We start from the raw sequence: 21,288 nt of genomic DNA on the forward strand, positions 1-21,288 counted from the left end.
ATAAACCTTAAAATTTAATCAAAGTGAAAACGATAATACAATAATTGTTATTTATAGACAAAATGGGGCACAAATTAAGGAACATGGCTGACATGTTTGAAAAACTTTGGTTTTTAGATGAAGGGAAATTATAACTATCTGATGAAACTGGGTGGGAAATGAAAAAAAAAAAACCCTTAGACAGTATGTATGATAGTGTGCAAATACCAACATGCATAAATGTAATGAATGTGTACAAGTTTTTTGTGCTTTATTGTCAGTACATTTTTTGGTTATTGTGGATTGTGTTCATTTATTTTAGTCTCACCGGAATCTGCTGCAGCTTATGACAGAATGCAGTGGGTCTGAGTAACACTGAGCAAATTAAAATTTAATTTATACCCCGAGGTGACCTTTTGCAAATGAATGCCATCCTCCAGAGTAGTAAGTTTTACTGAGCCTGAGACTCCTTAAAGGCTTAAATGTCTCATTTGAATTTCTGGTTTGGATGCTTAAAGAGGGGTCCACCACTGAAGCCAATTTCATCTCCGAGGAAGTTATCCCAGAGAGAAGAAGCAGTGTGTAAGTTAACTGCATAACTTGTATTTTCCTCTTCCACCACTGGGGGGCAAGCTTTCTCTTCTTTCACAAAATAAAGTCATCCAATACCAACAGCAGCAGATCATGAGTGCTGGAAAGCCGAGTGTAACTTTAACAGTTTAAAGGATTAGACAAGCCAAGTAAAAGTCTGGAATGACGAACTTTAGACACTGAAAAAATTGAAGTACTTTTATAAAAAGTAGCTTGTTTGGCACTTAAATTCTAAAATGATCTTTTAAGTTAATTCATACCATTTTTAAATACAGAGGCAGCAGCTACAGAACAACCTCACCTGAGTCAGCCTGTCCTGTGTCTAAGACCACACATTATAAAGACATTCGAAGGCCAGTGCGTAATGCTGACCTTTACGTGAATAAAGTTCAGAAAAAGGGTTTTACCTTTGCTTCGGGGTCACTGTTAATACTGCTGGATTCTTCTTCTTCTGCTGCTGGACGGCTCCTGAAAATAGTTTAAACATGAGAGAACTATTAGCTGCTTTGTTAGCAAGGTTTCTGTCTGATGTGTGAATTTACAGAAGCTACAAGCAGTCGATACACTAGCAGAACATGGACCCTTTTCCTGAAGAGAGGATCTAACTGGCTGCTTTGGCTAAACCTGTTACACTTTAATTAAATACAATCTCCGAGAAACAAAGAAGAGATTAAAATACAAGACAATCTGTTTAATAACTGCAGCTCTGGAGGCTTTCAGAGATTCATGCACAGAGGCTGGATGGATTTTTGTGTCTTCTGTATTTTACCTTAGCTTGAGTGACGCGTAGCGAAGCGTAGCACCCTCAAACTCTTTCAGACTGGGGTCGGGGTTCACTGTGGCTGCCTGCAGGTCCTGATGCACATATGTGAAAATCATAGCAAAATAAGCCTCCGTATCCAGCAGGGGTTCCACCCTAAAGCATCTTTTACACATGCAACCTGGAATACTGTATGAGAATATAAACTGATTGTTTTGATAGTGGCTTTGTTACTGAAACACTCTCCTGAATTAAAAAAACAAAACAAAACTGAATGATCCAACAGGAGTAAGTGCAGTCAGATAAGATTCTGATGAAGACATCCAGATTTAACAACAAGCAATAAGAAGATGAGCTGGCATTATCCTTTTAATGTTAATATGGATAGGTTTTAGGGATTCCTACTATTAAAAAAAATAAAATTACTCCTTCTTCCTCAGCCCTCCTAAAAAACAGATTATTTTCACAGGATTGCTGGTCATTTTGCTCCAGCCAGATCTGTGGCAATGTCCAGAAATATTACCGCTATAAACTGAAACACCTATGTGTAACCGTCATAAAATTCATGGGGCACAAGCTCCTGTGGTAGAGGCGCTACAAGACACGAAACAGATGTAAATTCTGACCCTTCAGCGTGAATGCCAGCATGCATCCAAGTGTGGAGCGAATGCTGCTGCTGCTGCTGCTGCTGCTGGATGGATAAATGGCATTGGTGTGTTATGTGTAATGGGGCATGCTGCATTCAGAAAGGAAAAGGTTTATGTGGTATGTACACACACTGGTGTGTGAATACGCAGTCAGATCTGTGCCAGCAGAACAGAAAGATGAAAATATATTACTGGCGTATGTAAAGAAAGAAACAACCTAATGTGTCGCTGGAGTCGAGTAAACAGACATGTTCTTACACATCAGGCATGATCAAAGGCTGCGGTTTGTGCAGATATTTTTACGTTCAAGCATCAGCCACGCATGCTTTTTGCCCAGGCAGTGAACTTCAGCACAGGATGTATAAATGCACACACTCAAATAGTTGGTGAGGTTAGACCAAGAACAAGACTCACTGACACCGAGTGCATTATACTTGCCTTCCACATTTCACTATCAATTTTTCCGCCAAATTCACTCCACACCTGTTTCTATATTCGGCGTTAAGACACAAACACACACACACACAGTGGCGGGTCAAGGATTGGGAGTCAAAGGTTGGGTGGAGAGGGGGGCAAGGGGATAAAGACAGAACAATGTTGTTAGCTAACCAGCTTACTCTACACTCAGATCTGGTTGCAATACGGAGCAAAGCAGCAAAACATTTCCTAAATAAAAGTAAAAGTGCCAAGAAGAGTCCAACGGGACTTTCCGTGTTTTCCCCGATTCGTTTTGCTCCCATTGAACATTCACCTCGCTACTGAGAATCTGTCGATTCTTGATTAGTAGAATGTAAGCGACACAAACATACAGGACCCGTCAGCAACTGTTTAGACCGTGACACCATTTCTGTTGTTTTCAAGCTTTACTACAGCACAAAGATACAGTAGTTACACTGAAAGTGTGCAAAGAGATGAGAAAAAGTAGAAAAAGACATCAATACAACTAGAAAATCATTATAAAAGTCACACTACTAAAAGCTTAAATACTAGATGTTATAGTGACTGCAGCTGATGTCCGATGACCATTACACTTGTTCCCAGTCTTTGCCCCTTGAAAGCTTACTAGGAGCTCTCTTCTGAACTGAGGGGTGAGTCTCTGGTTGTCAAATGTTGTCTTTATGAGGGAAGGCATGTTGAAGTGTCAGAGTCCAAACACTTACTGACTCCTCTATATATGATACAAGGAGGCAAATACAGTAATATACACGTACGGGTGCAGAAGGAATTATTTACAGAACTAAGGAAAAAGTGAAAAAAGATGCTACAAGTCTGAGGGCAGATTGGGACTCCTACCTTGTCCTCATCTTCGTGACGCAGAGAGCGACAGTCTTGATCCACACCCTGCAGAGACGTGGAGCGGGGCTAAAGAGACATCAGAGAGAGAAATGATGAGACTCTGTTTAGTGACATCCTGCTGCACAGAGTTGGTCTGTCTGCCATTTTAGCTTTTGTGCAGCTGGGTGATACTCGAGCAGTCTGGAGCTCGATCGCATCAGATGGATGTGCCAGAATGAGATTGAGGCACATCCATCTGTCAACATCAGTCCATTCTCACTGGATCGATATTTTATCTACATGGGGCCGCTCTCTATCCATCTCCTTTCCTCTCTACATTTCCACCCATCATTCTACATGATTGACTGATTGATCGGCTCAGTGTTCTTGTATTCTGCTACCGGACTGGAGTGTCAGTGGTGCTCTCCCTCTCACTCCCTTTACCCAGCTGCTTTGATGCACATTTAAATAAAACTACATTGAAACCCAGACAAATACACTGCGCCGTTTAAAACTGACACATGGAAGCGTGAAAATAACTCTTGCAAACCGTGATGAATATCACAGACTCCTGTGAAGTACAATGTAACACAAAAACGATGGTGGCTTACAAAGTAACAGCTGTTCACAAATCCACATGTGGGGAGTGTGGGCTCGTGAGTGGACAGAGGCTCCACTGAGCTGTCAGAGGTGGTGCTGCCCGAGCGAGTCGACCCCCTGAAGAAGATCTCGGCCTGGCATGACTATAAGCACATGGAAACACAGAGGTATTAAAAAAACATAAAGACACACTGTTTAATCCATATTTATTGGAGTCAACGATGATTAATGGATTCAAGAAATAAATTTTTTTCCCCTCTTGTTTAGAGAAACGCTCGTCATTTGCACTTGACAATCTTGCTGTCAGCAGCACCGACTGGTCCTCATGTCAGTTGCATAAACATTATAAATTGTAAAAATACCTGTTCATAAAAACTCACAGCAGCGTTAAGTACAAGTCATGTACATATTATTCCCAGAAGAGCAGCACAGAGTGCTTAATTCATTTCCAACATAGGTGTTATTACAGTTTTCCTCATAATTATTCTGTGCTGTGTGCGGTTTTGTTGATTTATGCTAATCCAAAGCTCAATATAAACATTTTCATGTTAATCGCTGTGACATTTCCAATTTTATTAATGCTTAGCTGTTATTAAGAGTCGAGAAATTTCATTATCAACTAAATTGCATTGTAGCCAGTAATAGATACACTACCTTCACTGCATTAAAGTTTGACTTTATTACTTTGTTTTTAAATCAAATTGTTTGACTGCATTACTTTCCCTTCATCTCTTCACTTATGCTGTCAGCTGATTGCCTTCGTCAGAATGTATTCTCAACTACAAAAAGAAAAAAATTACTGTTTTCTATACAAATTAGTCAAAGATTATTTTTATAGGACATTTTAAACAACCTCAGTTGACCAAAGTGCTGTACAGGTTATACCAAATAGACACTGTACATCACAGTCACTAAATCAATCATAAATTCAGACTTAAGACCAGGCAGTTCTTATTGTGAAGAAAAAAAATGCATTTTGAAAGCATGACTTAGTCAAACTCACGGTCAAGCTTAACATTATGACCATCTGCCTAATATCGTGTTCTTATACTGGTAAACCAGCCCTGACCAATCAAAGCATGGACTCCACTAGACCCCTGAAAGTGTGCTGTGGTATCTGGCACCAAGATGTTAGCAACACATCCTTTAAGTCCTGTAAGTTTTGAGGTGGGGCTTCTGTGGATCGGACTCATTTCTCAAGCAAATCCTGCACATGGTCTGCAGCAAGATTAGGTAGGTGGTATGTGCCAAATTAACATCCACAGTGGTCATAATGTGAAGTCTGATCCATGTATCTCTTATAAGCAGTTGAAAGCACAGACTTAAAGTGATGTTTTTCACTTTATTGTAATGTCCCTCACCTCGTGGTCTGGAGTGGGTGAGGGGCTGAGTGAGCCCAGGGAAGGTTTACGTGGTGTTGAGGCTGAGTGGTCACCCAGGGCCGTGGACTCCATCTGTCCAGGGGGTTGTGGATGAGTGGCGGGCCGCTCCCACTGAGTGGTACCTGTAGGAATGTGCCAGTAGTAGATACCAGCCATGTCTGTAATCTTCTTCCATCCTGGAGGCAGGTCAGGGTCTGTCTGGAATGACTGCTCACTCCAAATATCTGGTGGAAGAAAAACACACATTTGGATGGTTGGATGAATGGATGGATGCAGTGTGTAAGGCCATCATTCTCCTGCTCCGTTTCCCCCCAAACTTCCCGTCTCTGTGGCTGTTTTTGCACCATACAGTTAATTCAAAGTGAACCCACATTGAGCTACGTCAACAGCTGAGCTGGATTACCAGCATCTGCTGCAGCTGTCCCTTTTAACAAACCATATCTCTATGTGCACAAGAACGCCTGTAAAGCACTTCTGTAGCATTTGTTAAACAAAGCCCTACACACTTTTTAAATGAAAGATATCACACGGGCAAAAAAAAGAAATAGCAAACACACAGATATCAGGATTTCTCTCACATCTAAAGCAGCTGAGACACTTTCTCAATGAGCGACCCACTCAGTACTTAAAACATATTACAGTTTATTCAGCGTGACACAAATGAAGAATTGTTCTTCACTGGCCCTGGTAATTGTGTTAGCTTCTTCACTGAACCCTGTTTTAGATAAATGTGCCGCTTGATTTCCATGGGTGTGTGATCTGTTGTTCTTCGATTTAACGTTAAACTCCTTGTAGTACCAAATAATCCCACCTATGGTATCTTGGAGCTTCTAACAGTAGAATGGGAGACATAGCCTTCAGTTATCAGGCCCTACACTTGTGGACCCATCTACCAGTTTAGATTCAGAAGAGACGTCCTCTCTTCAACTCAAAACTTTCAGGTGACCCCGATCCCTCAGTTTAGCTGTTATAGGCTCAGATAGCTTTAGGACTTCCTGTGAGCATTTCCTCTCCACCCACCATTAAAATTGTGTCTCATCTCTCCCATAGTGGTGACGTTTTCCCCTTCACATTTTTATACATAGGAAAGCTATAGGTTAAATATAATCAAAGCAACATAGTAGTTAAACTTCATACACAAAGTTGTTCATTGTTCGACATACAGCTCAATTAAGTGGAAAGAAGAGGGGTAATACTCCGTAACAGTAAAGTGCATAGAATTAAATACTCATGAAACCCTGTGGAGAAGGTGGGATTAGGACCCAGATGCAGGACTCATGAGACAGGAAATGACTTCAAAACAGCTTTAATGGTCAAGTCTTCCTTAAATACACAAAAAACCCTAAACAGGACAGGAGCCAAGAATACAAATCCAGGACTATAGGGAAGCACACAAAACAAGAGAGCACACAGTATAGGGGGAGGACAATAAATACACACATGGTAATGAGAGAAAAGGAAACAGGTGGGAAACACAGCAGCAACAAATCAAGAATAACGAGACAGGGGAAGTAAAACTAGAGACAAGAGACAAAAGACTACCAAAGTAACAGATGGCAGACTCACACATGTGAAAATGACATAGAAATACCAGAAATATGGACAGAAGACTGAAGAAACAGAATGAGAACAGAAACAGGGATTAACAAACTAGTAAAGAAACTAAAGACACAGATAACAATAATTTCATGAGAACCTAAAAAAAAAAAAAAAAGCAGAATTACCATCATAAGCAGAAGGCTACAGAGCTTAAGGACTTGAACGGGAACACAGAAGTAATGGCATGAAACAACACCAAAGGGAACTCGTATCAGCAATAAGGAAAAAAAGAATCATAAACCCTTAGAAATACCAGAAAGCCAGATTATCAACAATACAGAACAAAGAACCCTAATACACAGAAAACCTTAAGATCAAAACCAAAAAGACAAGGGGAAAAAAAAGTGTCAAAAGCTCAAAGGAGTAAGGATGTGTCTTACAGGGGGTTTTAAACATGTCAAGTGTTGGTGAGGTCCTAATGGTGAAGAGGCGACTGTTCCAAAGTCGAGATGCAAATACAGCAAAAGTCTCATCTGTGCTTTAGTCTGCTTCTCAGAATATATGCATGTACAGATTTATGTGAAAATTAAACTTTCCTCCACCAACAGAACACAACATCAGCAAACAGAGCAGATGTCTGTTAGCATAATTTATTGGGCAGTGATATATTTAGAGGAGCTACAGCTGTTACCTTGAAAACACAAACGCACACACAAACACATTCTGTGGAGATGGAGTACTTAAATTAATTTTTCTTCACTCTTGGACTAAAAGTCATCTCATGTGAAGGTTGCAGTTTCCTGGCAGCATGCACATGCACGTGCACACACACAGACAGAGTGAAGTATTGATGGGATCTTTGTGTGCCTGTGTGGAGATGATGTCGTGGCAGGCGTAGTAAAGACGATCCCAAACTCTGTCGGGGATGTAGCAACTCATAAAGGTGATATAAGCTCCAAGGGGCCGGTCAGCTGGTGCTGCGTGTATTTATGTACGTTTGTGTGATTGCAAGGCGTTCTTGAACTGCTGACCATGCTGATGAAACGCAGCGAGTGGGCTCGTTGCCACGACAGCAGGCCATATGTCATTGTGACAACGAGGTCGGGCCAGACTGTGATGGCACTCAGACACACATGCGTGCACACACAAGTTATTAAGACTTCAGTTTATCTCAAAGAGCATAAATCACAGAAAATATAGAAAAACGCACACGCTGGGAGATAAGGACATCCCTCAGGGCTCAAGACAGTGTGGTGGTGCACTGACTGCTGGGAGTTGGAGTCTTTTGAGAATGAAAAATAGGTCAGAGCAAATAAAACTACAAGAGAGAGAATCTGAGCGTTTCCATCTGCTGTGAGCGAGAGGAAAGATGGTGACTTAGAATGGGTGCCAGCATGAGATGACTACTGGATGTGGATTAATGCATCTGCATAAACAACATTACAGAGAAACACTGAAGGAGAAAAGAGAGAGGAGATCTCTGGCTGGAAAGGTCTGAGGGCTACACGATGACTCAAAGTTATCAGTGTCACTCTCTGCAACCAATTTGGCAAGTAAGGAAACAGCATTAGGAGACTTGGTGTGCTTACACTGATGCTGTTAAAGTGCACCTACGCAGCTGGTGGAAATGGGGACCTACGTAGCAGTTAGCCTGTGATAGCCTCGGTTAGCATGCAGCTGCATGCCAGAGTACAGTTAAGCAGGGGGAGGGGGAGAGCTGCAAGCTTCTGGAGCAAAACACATACAGACACACACACACTTTCTCAGCAGATAACCCCACACATGCACACCAGCATGGACATACTAACACAGCATGAACAAACCTGACTGTTTCTGCAGATGATGTCATTACAGAAATAAACTTCATCCCCATGTAGGAAGACACAGACACATGCACGCTCAGACAGCATTCAAACTCTAAGACAACAGTCCAGCTTCCGGCCAACTCCGTAAAAATGCACCTACCCTCGTAATTGACAATCACAATGGCCAGCATGTAGTCTTTTCCCAGCATCATAGTTAGCTAGCTGCCTCTCATACAGCAAAACCCAATGCTGTAACCAAAGAGAGAAGCCCAGACAGAGATGGAAAGAGAGAGAAGGAAGCAGTGATCAGAGTGAGGGGGACACCGCAGCAGAGGGGGTGAGGAGACCAAGAAGGGAGGGAGGGAGAGAGAGAGGAAGGGAGGGAGGGAAAGAGAGAGAAAGAGAAAGAGAGAGAGAGGAGGGGGGACAAATCAAGGCAGAGAGGTAGAGAAAACATGACGTGAAGAGAGAGGCAGTAGGAAAAAAAACATGGGGAGAAAGAGTGAATGAGAGGAGGAGCAAAAAAAAGGATGGAGAGCCTGCGACTGAAGAAAACAGGAGTGAAAGACAAACATGGAGAATTATACGGGGGGGGGGAGCTGTTTCCCCCTGCAGCTGAGCTGTGTTTGCTGCTTGTCTCTCCCCTCTCTATCTGGAGCATCAGCCACATCAACAAGAAAACAAAACAAAACAAAAGAAAAAAGAAAGCTCTACCCTCCCTTTCCTGTCCTAAACCAAACATGCAGCCGGGGCACATGGAAGGAGGCTAAAAATGTGGCACAGTCATCCTTATCAAATTTCTAGGTTTATTATTTTCTCCCTCTTTTCCAGCCTCTCTTGGTTGTCCTGGCAACCTCCAGATCGGCTTTTATTCAGCATCTCATCCAGTGGAGGTGCGAGGACCAGGTGGGTCAGAGAGGTAGAGAGACATGCAACTGTCTCAAACACACTTTGAGCATCACGCGTTGCTTTTTTGGCACTAATCACCATTCAGTTATACTGTGCGTGAGTTAAGGGACCAACCTGGCCGAACACTGGTGTACATGTAGTTGTCCCCTGACACCACAGCCAGTAACTGTTTCCTACTTGTCTGGGCAATGGTTGTTGGTCCTTTAGCTTAGCTACTAACTTGAGTCAGAACAGAACAGGAACTTTAATTTTGTTTGCTCTTTGCGGTGAACTCCACTGTTCTCCACTGCTGCTCTAATCAGCATTGGTTTTTGGACAGACTGCACAGTTGCACGTCCCAAAATACTTCAAATACCTACACAAACTATCACGAATGCTGTACCATGAATTCTGTTTTACAGCGCAGGATGTTGTGCGATAATGTTGGACTTCTATAAATAGGGCTTGAAGGACCCTCTTAGACTCTGTATTTTGTGTGTTGCCACCTCTGTGTGAAAGCAGGGTCATACCAGCCCTCTAGCCCACAATCCCCACAGAGGAATCTATCACACTGCTGGGAAAACAACACAGATTTGTCAACGTGAGTTTGACAAAAGCAGATAGGGGGCACTACAGTATGGGCAGCTAGGTGTTGGATAGATACACTATACTGTCCAAAGTATTCTCTCATCTGCCTTCACACGCACATGAACTTGAGTGAAATCCCATTCTTAAATCATAGGGTTTAATATGACGTCAGCTCACCCTTTGCAGCTAGAACAGCTTCAACTCTTCTGGGAAAGCTTTCCACAGGTTTAGGAGTGTATTTACAGGAATCTTTTGACTATTCTTCCTGAAGCACATTTGTGAGGTCAGACACTGAGAAGGCCTGGCTCGCAGTCTCCATTCTAATTCATCCCAAAGGTGTTCTATCAGGTTGAGGTCAGGTCTCTTTGCAGGGCAGTCAAACTCGCTCATCCATGTATTTATGGACCTTGCTTTGTGCACTGGTGTGCAGTCATGTTGGAACAGGAAGGGACCATCATCAAACTGTTCCCACACAGTTTGGAGCATGAAATTGTCCTAATGCAGTCAGGGAAGTACCGTTTTCCTGGAAATAGCTAAACCCAGAGTCATGTGTCAGATTGCCAGACAGAGAAGCATGATTCGTCAGTCTAGCAAACACGTCTCCACTGCTCTACAGCGCAGTGGTCGCATGCTTTACACCACTGCTTGGTGATGTAAGGCTTGGATGCAGCTGTTCATTCATGGAAACCCATTCGATGAAGCTGTCTAGTCATTGTATTTCAGCCAAACTGAAGCCCACATGAAGTTTAGTGGTCCTGCGACCTCTGCACACTATATGCTTCAGCATCCGCTGACTCCACTCCGGGATTTTACGTGGGCTACCACTTCGTGGCCGAGTTGCTGTCGTTCCTAATCGCTTTCACTCTGTTATAATACCACTAACAGCTGACTGTAGAATATTTAGTAGCGAGGAAATGTCACGACCAGACTTGTTGCACAGGTGGCATCCTGTCATGATACCATCCTGGAATTCATGTAGCGCCTGAGAGCGACCCATTCTTTCACAATGTTTGTATAAGCAGTCTGCATGCCAAGGTGCTTGATTATATAGGCCTGTGGGGATGAAAGTGACATATACAATTTAACTAGTCATTTGCTTCCTTACTGAGCTCCTCACTACATACATCATGGTCTTGGTTCTCTCTTTTAAATGACACTGCAAATAAGCAAAGACGGATCTGAAAGACAGTTACTTTAGTTTATTAATTTTCTGTATAGAGACAGGTATGTAACATGAACAGTGCCATACAGCCCAGCATTTATAGCCTTAACTAATTTGTAATGCACATCCCTAGATAGGCTTTTATACACAATGAAATCCTGGACAAATGAACACATGAAAATGTAATCCTGAAATCCAGACAGCACGACAGTAAAACTGTAAAAATGCAAGCTGCTGGTAATCCAACTTGTAGAGAAATGAGTTACACAGATGCTCAGAGCCTTCAACTTGAGACTGTGAGTCATCAGAGAGCCAAAAAAAAAAAAAAAAAAAAAAAAAAAAAAAAGCAGCAGTACAACTCACCAACTCAGAAAGACGGCACCGTTTACAGCTGAGACCACAGCCTCTTCTTTCTGTTAATCTGGAGGCTTTGTTTATATGACAAGCTATGAGGAACACTAAAGTGCCCATATGCTTATGTCGCAGGACCAGCTGCTATTCTGCAGGAGCACGGATGTGTTTTGCTCGTCTTACACTAAACCACAAGTTTTAAGTGCCCCCCCCCAAAAAAACTCCATACCCAGATTTTAACATAACGCTGGCAAAGAACAACAGTGAACTGAAGAGACCTTCTGCAGACGTAGCCAACATGCAAATACAAGAAAGCAAGAGACCCGCAACAGATGGAGACTCTCAAACTCTAAAAATCACGCAAAAGTTTATCCTCAAAGCTATGTAACAATGAACAATAATAATAATAATAATAATAATAATAATAATAATGATAATAATAGTGGCAAAACTGAGTAGCTGTTTGCAATCTAAACAATACAGTTTTTCCTAGATATTTTATATCTAAAGGTTTAAAAAGAGAAATTATCAACAAAGTAACCAAAGACAGAAGAAACATACAGATGTAAAGTAGGGCTACATCTGATTTCTTTTCTATGTCTATATATTAAATATTAGTCAGTGCCATCATTATGCCCATCATTACAGGCTGAGAGGAACAGAAATTGAACAACTAAGAATATCTAAGTCACTCTGTGTCTCAGGGTTATTACTTTTTCTGTATTTTAATTAGTTTTTAAGTCAACTTCTAGAGTGGATGCGCTTCTTTCAGTTACATTTTTATTTAAAATTGTTCAGTATTAGTCTTTATTAGTTTTCATTTTTAAAGTTCAGGATTTGCACACATAGAGAAGGTAATTATTGTAGTTAATTAAAACTAAAACTATGTTAGACTAACAGCAGACTACAGCTTTTCTCTTGACCCAGCTTACAGGTTCTTATGGAAAGGTTATCCATTATCTAATATTTGCAGAGACCAGATGCTTGTATTCACAGATATATAACAGTGATGAAGCTCAAGGTAGCTGATCAATACAGACGAATACAGGTGCTACAGGGGAGAGGAAAGCAGCTCCTTTCTGTGGAGCTTTAAGATGAGGGGGGAAAAAACATCTAACACACCAAGATATTGGCAGCTAGTTTATGCATTAAGTTAAGGCTGGTTCACACACATATGCTCAGGATGAAGCTGGAAACAGGACACAGCTGATCTGGCACACCAACCCCCATGAGGTTACAAGGGCACTTCCTGTGCCTGAGGGATTCTGGGAGATTTACTGGAGGCTGGAGTTTTTGTTATTCTGTTTAAGCAATGCTTGAGCTCTGCATATCCACAAATGGACGGACACACACACACTCGAATGTGCATGCACACACACTCTGGGTAAATGGAAACATGTCATCATCAGTAGAGAGGACGGTGAAACCGCTAAACAGCAGGAGGGGAAAAACCCCCAAAACAAAACATACCACAGTAGCTGACATAAGACTCGCATAAAAACTACACTAAATATTTGTAAATAACAGTAAAGTTTACTGCATTAAAGCTTCATGGGCTCTGTGTGTGTCTGTGCGTGTGCGTACCTGTCTCCTCTGGCGAGTTGCTCTCCTGGGACAAGGTAGTCCAGCTCAACTCTTCGTCACTGGGGTTCAGATTCTGGATGCGGTTCAATGCACAGTCTGTCTTTGCGCCAGTTCTTCTGTCCTTCTTCGTCTCTGGAGAGGAGGATGAGGAGGAAGAGGAGGGGCAGGAGGCCATGGAGAGCAGGGGAGTGTCTTCTGGACTGGGTTGCTTGGGTGGGGAAGGAGGAGGGGGTACCGGAGAGTTCTTGCCAGATTTGAGGAGCTTGAGGTTGGAGTGGAGGTCAGAAATGAGCTCCAGGCCTGGAGAAACTTTGTGGTTCTTCACAGGGGGCTCACTGTCGACTGTCAGTAAAGGCTTCGTCTCCTCATCTTCCTCTTCCCCCACCATCTCATCTTCCTCGATCTTCATCTTTAACATCATTTCCTTCTCAGACAAGATGCTGATGTCATTGGTGTCCTCTGAGTCAAAGTCCAAATCAGCCGTGCTGCTGCTCAGTTTGAGCTCCACAGTCGTGTTTATGTTACAGTCCAAGTCAGGCTCTGTCGTCTGCTCAGCCTCTGCATCACTGTGAGTATCTGAGTTAAGGTCGGCATCTTCCTCTCGATCATTATTGGTAAGAGTGTGACTGTCTTGCTCCTCTGCCACGTTGACATTTAGGTCATCTGCTATTATTTCTAAATCCATCGAATCAGGGTCAGTTGTGTTTTTGTTGTGGTCCTGGCCAGCTTTACGAAGCTGGTTCGCCCCGTTCTTTGCTAGTTTGGGATTGTTGGGAGTTAAGGACTGTGACGGGGATGACGATGGAGATGATGATGCTGATGAAGGTGGCACCACTTCACCGAGGCCCATGGCGGCCTGGATGCTGGTAAGCGCATACTTCTTCCGACATTTGGGAGGAGTGGCGGAGCCTTGTTTGATGACATCGCTGGTGAGGAGCTGGTTGTGTGAAGAGCGAAGGCTGAGTGAGGTGGGGGGCGTGGCGGCGGGGCCATTACGATTGGTCACGTCTACTGACATCATCATTGCACCAGACAGATCACCTGGAGCAGAAAAAAAAGATAATAGTGAATTTAAAAACCTAAATATCCACGTGTTAATACACAGACAACACACAGGTGAGACATCACTGTCAATAACATCTATACGTTTGTTTAAAAAAAAAAAAAAAAAAAAAAAAAAGATTACTATGAATGCCAATGCCTTTTCATTTTCTTATACATTATGTTAATTTCTTCATGCTGCTGCCAATGTCGACTGTTTGGTTCTCCATTTGCATTCGTTGTATGTGTCAGATTCAAAGAACGTCGCCCTAACTTTTTCGAATTTTGTTCGACTAACCACTAAATACAGAATGAACAATTTGAGAAAGCACTGCAGGTCCCTGTTTTTATTATGTCAGCATGCCATCCTAAGATGTTATGGCGCCATTCACCACTAGTCTAGGGCATTGCAAGGAAGGTTCTTGTTACTAGCAGTGCTAATGTTCTGGGAATAACGTGTGGCACTGCATGTGTGTTGGGTCATTATTGATCTGTACTATAGATAACCATAGCTTTTGTGGGATCTGGCAGATACTTCAAGCAGCAGTCATATCATGAAAGACTCAGCTGCATAACATGCCCGTGCCATAACACCGCCTTACCACGATGGACAGATGATGTGGTCTCCAGTCTTCTAAATACTGTTCTGTTGCCACTGTTTTCATACACATTCCAGTTGATTTAATCCTTTCAAACTGTATTTTGATCTTTTCTCTGATCTAAACTCTGATCTCATGTTTCTATTTAAGCGTCAGTGGTTTGCATCTTGAGGTAAACTCTCTGTATTTACATTCAGGAAGGCGACTCTTGATTGCAGACTTTAGACTATGATGCCTTATCGCCTACAAGAATACTCTTGGCTTGGCCAAATGGTGCGAAGGGATTTTGTTCACTCCACTTTATCTTCTGTTGTCTTTGAGACCTCTTGCCGTTGCTGAGCTGGCCAGTGCATTCCTTCTTTTTGAGAATGCGCCAAGAGTGGTGGTTAAATCAACAATTAAGTTTCTGCTATCTCTCTGATAAGACTGTTTTGTTTCAAGTCTAATGAAGCCCTCCATTGCTTGCATCAACACCTCTTTGACAGTTCCCATTAAGAGTTATCAAATACAAATTAAACACTTGGGCTTGACTTTTATCGTGCTGAATAACGAGGAAACAAAAGACAAGTGGCTATAAAAAGGCTTATCAAACAACTAGCTGATTGGTTTTTTTAGCCTGTGAAAATGAACATATGGTTTAAAAAAAAAAAAAAAAAAAAAAAAAAAAAACAACAACAACTACAATTGTGATTCTTAAACTGGAAATGCAATATTTTTTCATGCATCTTAAATTTAAGCCAAAAGTATATCCTTTAATTACAGTTCAAATCAATTGTGCTGCTGAAAAGAAATAACAATTATAAAATGTTTTTATTTTTCACATAGTTATGGACCTGACTGTGCATGTAACAAATTATAAATAATATTTGTCATTAAAGATTAATAAGAAAAAAGTCAGCCATCTTCAGCAGTGAATAAAGTCCAGTGACTTTAAGAAAAATAAATTCTTCTAACAGCGTTCCGTTAACTTTTACAGTTTGAGCTGCTACAACATGTCTTTTATTTTTACTCATTAATGCATAAACCTGCCGCTACCAGCAGCTTTTAAGGTGGAATGTGAAAACGCAGTCACATAAATCCACAGATGTAAGTAGAAAGTTCTGCGGGTGACCTAATAATACTAAAGCACTAATTTACAAGCACAAAGACGGCGGTTTACTTCATTCTACAGACAACAGCACAAATAATAGCAGGAGCGCAACGAGCAGCCCTTTTGAAGAGTTGAGTAATCCACTAAATATTAAAGTGTAAGCGCAGGTTTTACGGGTGTTCGAGAGGCAGCTGAAGGAGAACTGATGTGTTTTGATATAAGGGTGAACTCATCTGTTGAAAATTGATGGGGGCCGTGTGGTCTTGTTGAGACAGCTGTTCATGAGAGATAGTTGAAGCGCAGGATTCATCAGTGGAAAGGCTGCTTTATTAGAAAGAAGTTTGCTGTCTAAACCTGAGATCTGAAAACTGAAATCTGGAAAATTGGGATTTCTGAACACTTGGATACAGAAGAACACAAACCGTCTATGCACAATTACGAGCATAAATATGCACATTTCTATTGTCTCTGCATGCCAATGTGATCTTGCAGAATTTGTTAATGTACAGAGGTGCACTGCTGCTACATGGTCGACTCTGGATCTACTGTAGACTCTGGATCTCTGACTGGAAGTGTGACTAAAGCCCTGAAACACTGCAAACGCACCAGAGCTCACTGTAAAAATGACCTTGCTCCTTATTTATCTTATCCTTGTGTTTCTCCTCCTCCCTCCAGCACCCCACACCCAGCTCTGCTCACAGCTTTGAGCCATCCAGCCATGCCAAGTACACTCTGATAACATCCTACCCTCTAATCCCAAATAAATGAATACTCCTAACAGCAAGTACCACAGCCACATCAGGCTGTGATACCGTCAGTGTTAAATTCAGAAGCAATTTGCAGTAAACTGCATGCTTCAAACTTAGTAAGACATGACTGTAGGAGTCATTGAAATACTTCACTCCAAAAATGCCTACAAATACATAAGAACAACCTCTAGATTTCAATTTGACCACAACTCTCGTTTATGACGTTTGAATTGTCACCAGATTAGGTGAATGTGGTCATTTTATTTCTTCACTTTGCTCGGTTGCACCCCAGAACATGTATAGTAACATATTTTAATATTAAAATATGAGGCCATCTGTCTAAAGCAGTCTGAAGCTTAAATGAAACTGGGTCGTGTAACAGGACAATGATCCCGAGCACATCAGCAAATCTACAACAGAATGGCTGAAAGAGAAAATAATGAAAGTGTTGCAATGACTCACAGTACAGACCTCAACCTGATTGAAATGCTGCAGTGGGAACTTAGGAGAGCTGTGCAAAAATGACTGCTTCAGTTTATCGAGGTTTGCAGGCAATAAGTAAAGACGACTGGGCCAAAATTCCTCCACAATAAATGTGAGAGACTGATAAAGTTGCTCAGAATACAAGTTATAGTCGCTGTAGGTGGTTCAACAAGCTACTGAATCATGTGCTTAGTTTTAAACAGGACTGAATGACTGTACTGTACCAAGAGAATGTTTTTAAATACTCCAAGTTTGTCTGTTTATTATTGGGTCGCAAAAACAAATGAGGGAACAAGGAAACGAGTAGAGAAATGTGTCCAATATACACAGTTTATTGGTAACTGTTAGGCATAATTGGAAAAAAAAGCACAAGTGGTGATAGTGCAACCTAAACTGAAAGGCTAATGAAGTGGTTTTGAGGCATTGATGTGCGTGTGTGTGTGTGTGTGTGTGTGTGTGTGTGTGTGTGTGTGTGTGTGTGTGTGTGTGTGTGTGTGTGTGTGTGTGTGTGTACCTGACAGGTCTGTCATACACTGGCTGTGGTCACTGTTCAGAGTTAAGTGGACTCAGATCTGAGGGAAAAAAAGAACAAAATGATCAGAAGAAGAATGAAAAGAATTACGAGAAGTTGTTGGATTGCCCACAGAGACCGCATTCATCCAAGTGAAACCCACTGACAGCTGGTTTCTATGGAGACAACACAACACTGTGATAAAGCGAAGATGCTCGCCACAGAAATCAAAATTATTAAACGGAGACTATGAGTCAAACATGGAGGAATCAAAGAAGAAATCAGTCGATAGGGATCTCAGAAGTCTTCCATGCTGTGTCCCTCACGCACACTGACCTGAGTACGTCTGATTCTGCATGTATTATACAGTAAAAAGGGAGACGGAAGAGGTTTCTGAGACAGCAGAAACTAAAGTGGATATCCAAAGCATTTCTGAATAATTAAACAAAACACACATAATGACAGAGCTGCGGTCAGGGTTATAGAAGTTATGTTAGCAATGCTAATCTACTGTTACTGTAAACACTAAGCTAATCCAACAATCCTTCCTTCCTATCATAAAGCTAAGGTGGTATCTTAAAGGTGGGGGGAACCTGGAAATGATCGTTTTCTTATCAGGTTTGAAGTCACTGAAGCAGTCCACCTGAGTCACTCCAAGGAAAATCTGTCAGTGCATTTTTAATGAAAACTAGCACAATTTTATATTTCAGAGGCCTTCAAAATACATAACAGTAGGTCAAAATTGGGAACTTTTTAGGTTGCCTTATGACTACAGTAATTCAGAAAATAATTTTTTTATACAGAAGGAATCACAGCTCTAAGACAAGCCTGAAAACGTAGGTTAAAAGTGAGACATGTGCTACCCAGTAAAAAGAATCTCCACATATAATATTATTCCTACATTATTTCAGTTCAACAACTGACAACAACTTTTTTTAAAAATAGCTGTTGTGTACCTGAGAGCTAAGGATGGTGGAAAACTCCAGGATGGAGCAGGTCCATACTGGTAGTCAATGGTTCTTTCTTCATCCAATCATAGCTTCACTGAAGCAGCAGCAGCAGCAGCGTCCTGAGGGAGAGTAACATGAAATAGGATTAATGAGAGAGACTGAGGGAGGGGTGAGCAGAAAGAGCCAGAGGTCTGAAGGGCACAAGAGGGACAAATAATAAAGACATCAATTATTCACAACCTCAATCAAACACGAATACACAAGATGGGTGTGTATGTTTGGATATATATATATATATATATATATATATATATATATATATATATATATATATATATATATATATATATATATATATATATATATATATATATATATATATATATATATATATATATATATATATATATATATATATATATATATATATATATATATATATATATATATATATATGTGTGTGTGTGAGAGAACATAAGGTTCATTTTGTACAGAGCTCATATTTCTCTCTTTGGTGCAGTCGGGCCAAACCTTTGCTGACTGGAACCATCATAAACTTAATGCCGCCGGAGGCTTGTAAACTCCCTCTCCTCTGCTTTCCAACACACACACACACACACACGCACACACAGACAGCAGACTTTTGGACAGTTCTTATTAACACACAACTATGAGAAGCAGGGAGAAAGATAATGAGTATAGTTAGAGTGGACCATAAAAATCCCACTTACATCTGGATGAAGGGCTGGAAAGACCCTTGGACTGATTTTAGGGTATAAAAATCGTAATAACTTCAGAAACCGTTTACCTCATAACACGGTTATTTTTAAAAATCATCAAAGTGGCTTACGGCAAAAGATAACTTGGAAATCAGCTCACCTAAAAGATTTTATTGCATCATTGGATAAACAAAAATCTACTTTTTAATTGTTGCTATTTTCAGAACAGGAATAAGGGACTCACGACCAAAATGAGGGTCCCAGCCCTGTGATGGGTCATGATAAACCATATATAGTATTTATGTAATCCAAAAAAGTATTTTGTAAATTATTTTAAATATTTAACTCAAATTTTAAATCTTTTAAAAAAATACATAAAAGAACTAAAAATCACCTTCAACAAGCAAATCACCAGAAGATCAAAATTTACTCGAAGAAAACACAGATGAAATATTTCATCTTAGGCTCCTGTAACGTTATCATTAAAGATTTGAGTGGTACACCAAAGATTTTCGGGTTTCCAAATTAGAGCTGCACCTGTCTGAGATTTGTCTCGAGTAACGGTAACAAACTGCTGTTCTGTGGATTAGTCTGTTCGGTTCGGCGTTGGCGTCGTTCTGCGTTTGCTCCGCCACAAGGCAGAAGCAGCTATTGGGAGAGCTAATGTAGCATTTCACACTTACAATGCCAGCAGCTTTACTTTGCAAGTTTCTTACTTGACTGCAAAACTGTAGGCGAGTGAGTTTACACAACACTCGCAACACAAAGATGTTTTGGCTTCTTTCTCGTGCTCCTCATTCGTCTTACCGAACCACTCGGAGGGACGCTGGTTCAGAAAAACTTGTTGGAAAGCTTTTATAAACACTCATGGCAACATAACCCAGTGTTGTGAGTGTGATTAATATCATATCACGTCATTTGTCTCCTATTAGCTACACATGCAATGCGTGTCTGAGTGTGCAAAAGAAGAAAAATCTAACTAGCCCAAAGCTTCACTTTGAGCTGAAATGTGACCAGTGAAAATAAATTAGTTTAATGTTGCCAATAAATGAAATACAAATTCAGTGCATTATTCTTCTTCTATATATCAGATAAAGTTGTTGTTGCTTCATGTTTAAAACGAGCCACGGCTAAATGCCAATTTCAGGACATGTGCTAAAGTGGAATTAAAGGAACCAAGGCAACAGAGCTGCAAAACATCCCATAAACAACAAAAGTTCTCCAGGCTCACATCATTTTTCTACAGGTTTACATAACTGAGCAGTGTTCTGAAGTTCGCATACATCCAAGAATGTGATTGTCAATATTATTTAAAACTTGAAACATCGACACCAATCTGAGTATCGACTTACACAACAGTCAAACATCGGGCTTGTCTAAGTGTTACGGCAACTGTGATAAAACACTCAAACATCTGAGGAGAAGCTGTATAATTTTCAACAGCTGCGCATACTCTAATGCTTTTTTTCATACATTTTTTCTTTTTATTTTAATGGTTTATGTTGGGACACGCAAGATCGAATGGACTACACTATCTGCCATATCAGGTGTAAGGGTTTAAAAACTCCTGGGAACAGCAACACTTTAGGAATCACACCGTGAGCAGGCACAGATGGGTTCTGAAGGCAACTCAATTTTCATGCATAATCTGAAAAAAAAAAAAAATAAATAAATAAAAAAAAAAGAAAAGTTCAGACAAAGAAAGAGGGTTGGTGTTTTTAAAAAAAAAAAAAAAAAAAAAAAGCAATTGAAATGTTGCATTCTGGGATTAAAATTACAAGGCATGCTCGGTTACTTGGATCCTGCTGCAGCAAGTCTGCATACCAGAGAATATATGTGACTTTGTGGGTATTTGCACAAAAGGGTGTCCACACTGAAAACAAATGGATAGTTTGCTGCCGAGTCTGGCAGTTTGGATATTTGCCTTAAATCTAAGCAGCATTTGCACAATAATCACTGCAGTTCATCCTCACGCCTATGATTTGGGAGAAGGCT

At 40.9% G+C, this 21,288-nt stretch overlaps 1 protein-coding gene across 4 annotated transcripts in view; it reads right to left on the reverse strand.

Moving 5' to 3' along the window:
- apbb2b (amyloid beta (A4) precursor protein-binding, family B, member 2b) overlaps positions 1–21,288 on the reverse strand; it is a 57,844-nt gene that overhangs the window by 21,181 nt on the left and 15,375 nt on the right. For 3 of the 4 annotated variants that reach the window (XM_039613548.1, XM_039613546.1, XM_039613547.1), the window contains exons 2-10: positions 18,581–18,693; positions 17,628–17,685; positions 13,152–14,192; positions 5,214–5,458; positions 3,864–3,995; positions 3,271–3,339; positions 2,416–2,466; positions 1,340–1,425; positions 978–1,038 (exon numbers count right to left, since the gene is read on the reverse strand). In XM_039613548.1, coding sequence (XP_039469482.1) covers positions 978–1,038; positions 1,340–1,425; positions 2,416–2,466; positions 3,271–3,339; positions 3,864–3,995; positions 5,214–5,458; positions 13,152–14,192; positions 17,628–17,643 — 1,701 coding nt within the window. In that variant the 5' untranslated portion in view covers positions 17,644–17,685; positions 18,581–18,693. The remainder of the gene's footprint in view (positions 1–977; positions 1,039–1,339; positions 1,426–2,415; positions 2,467–3,270; positions 3,340–3,863; positions 3,996–5,213; positions 5,459–13,151; positions 14,193–17,627; positions 17,686–18,580; positions 18,694–21,288) is intronic. The other variant, XM_031751003.2, reaches the window with a different exon arrangement.

This window comes from Oreochromis aureus, linkage group 6 (assembly GCF_013358895.1).
Source record: "Oreochromis aureus strain Israel breed Guangdong linkage group 6, ZZ_aureus, whole genome shotgun sequence".
Lineage (NCBI taxonomy): Eukaryota > Metazoa > Chordata > Actinopteri > Cichliformes > Cichlidae > Oreochromis > Oreochromis aureus.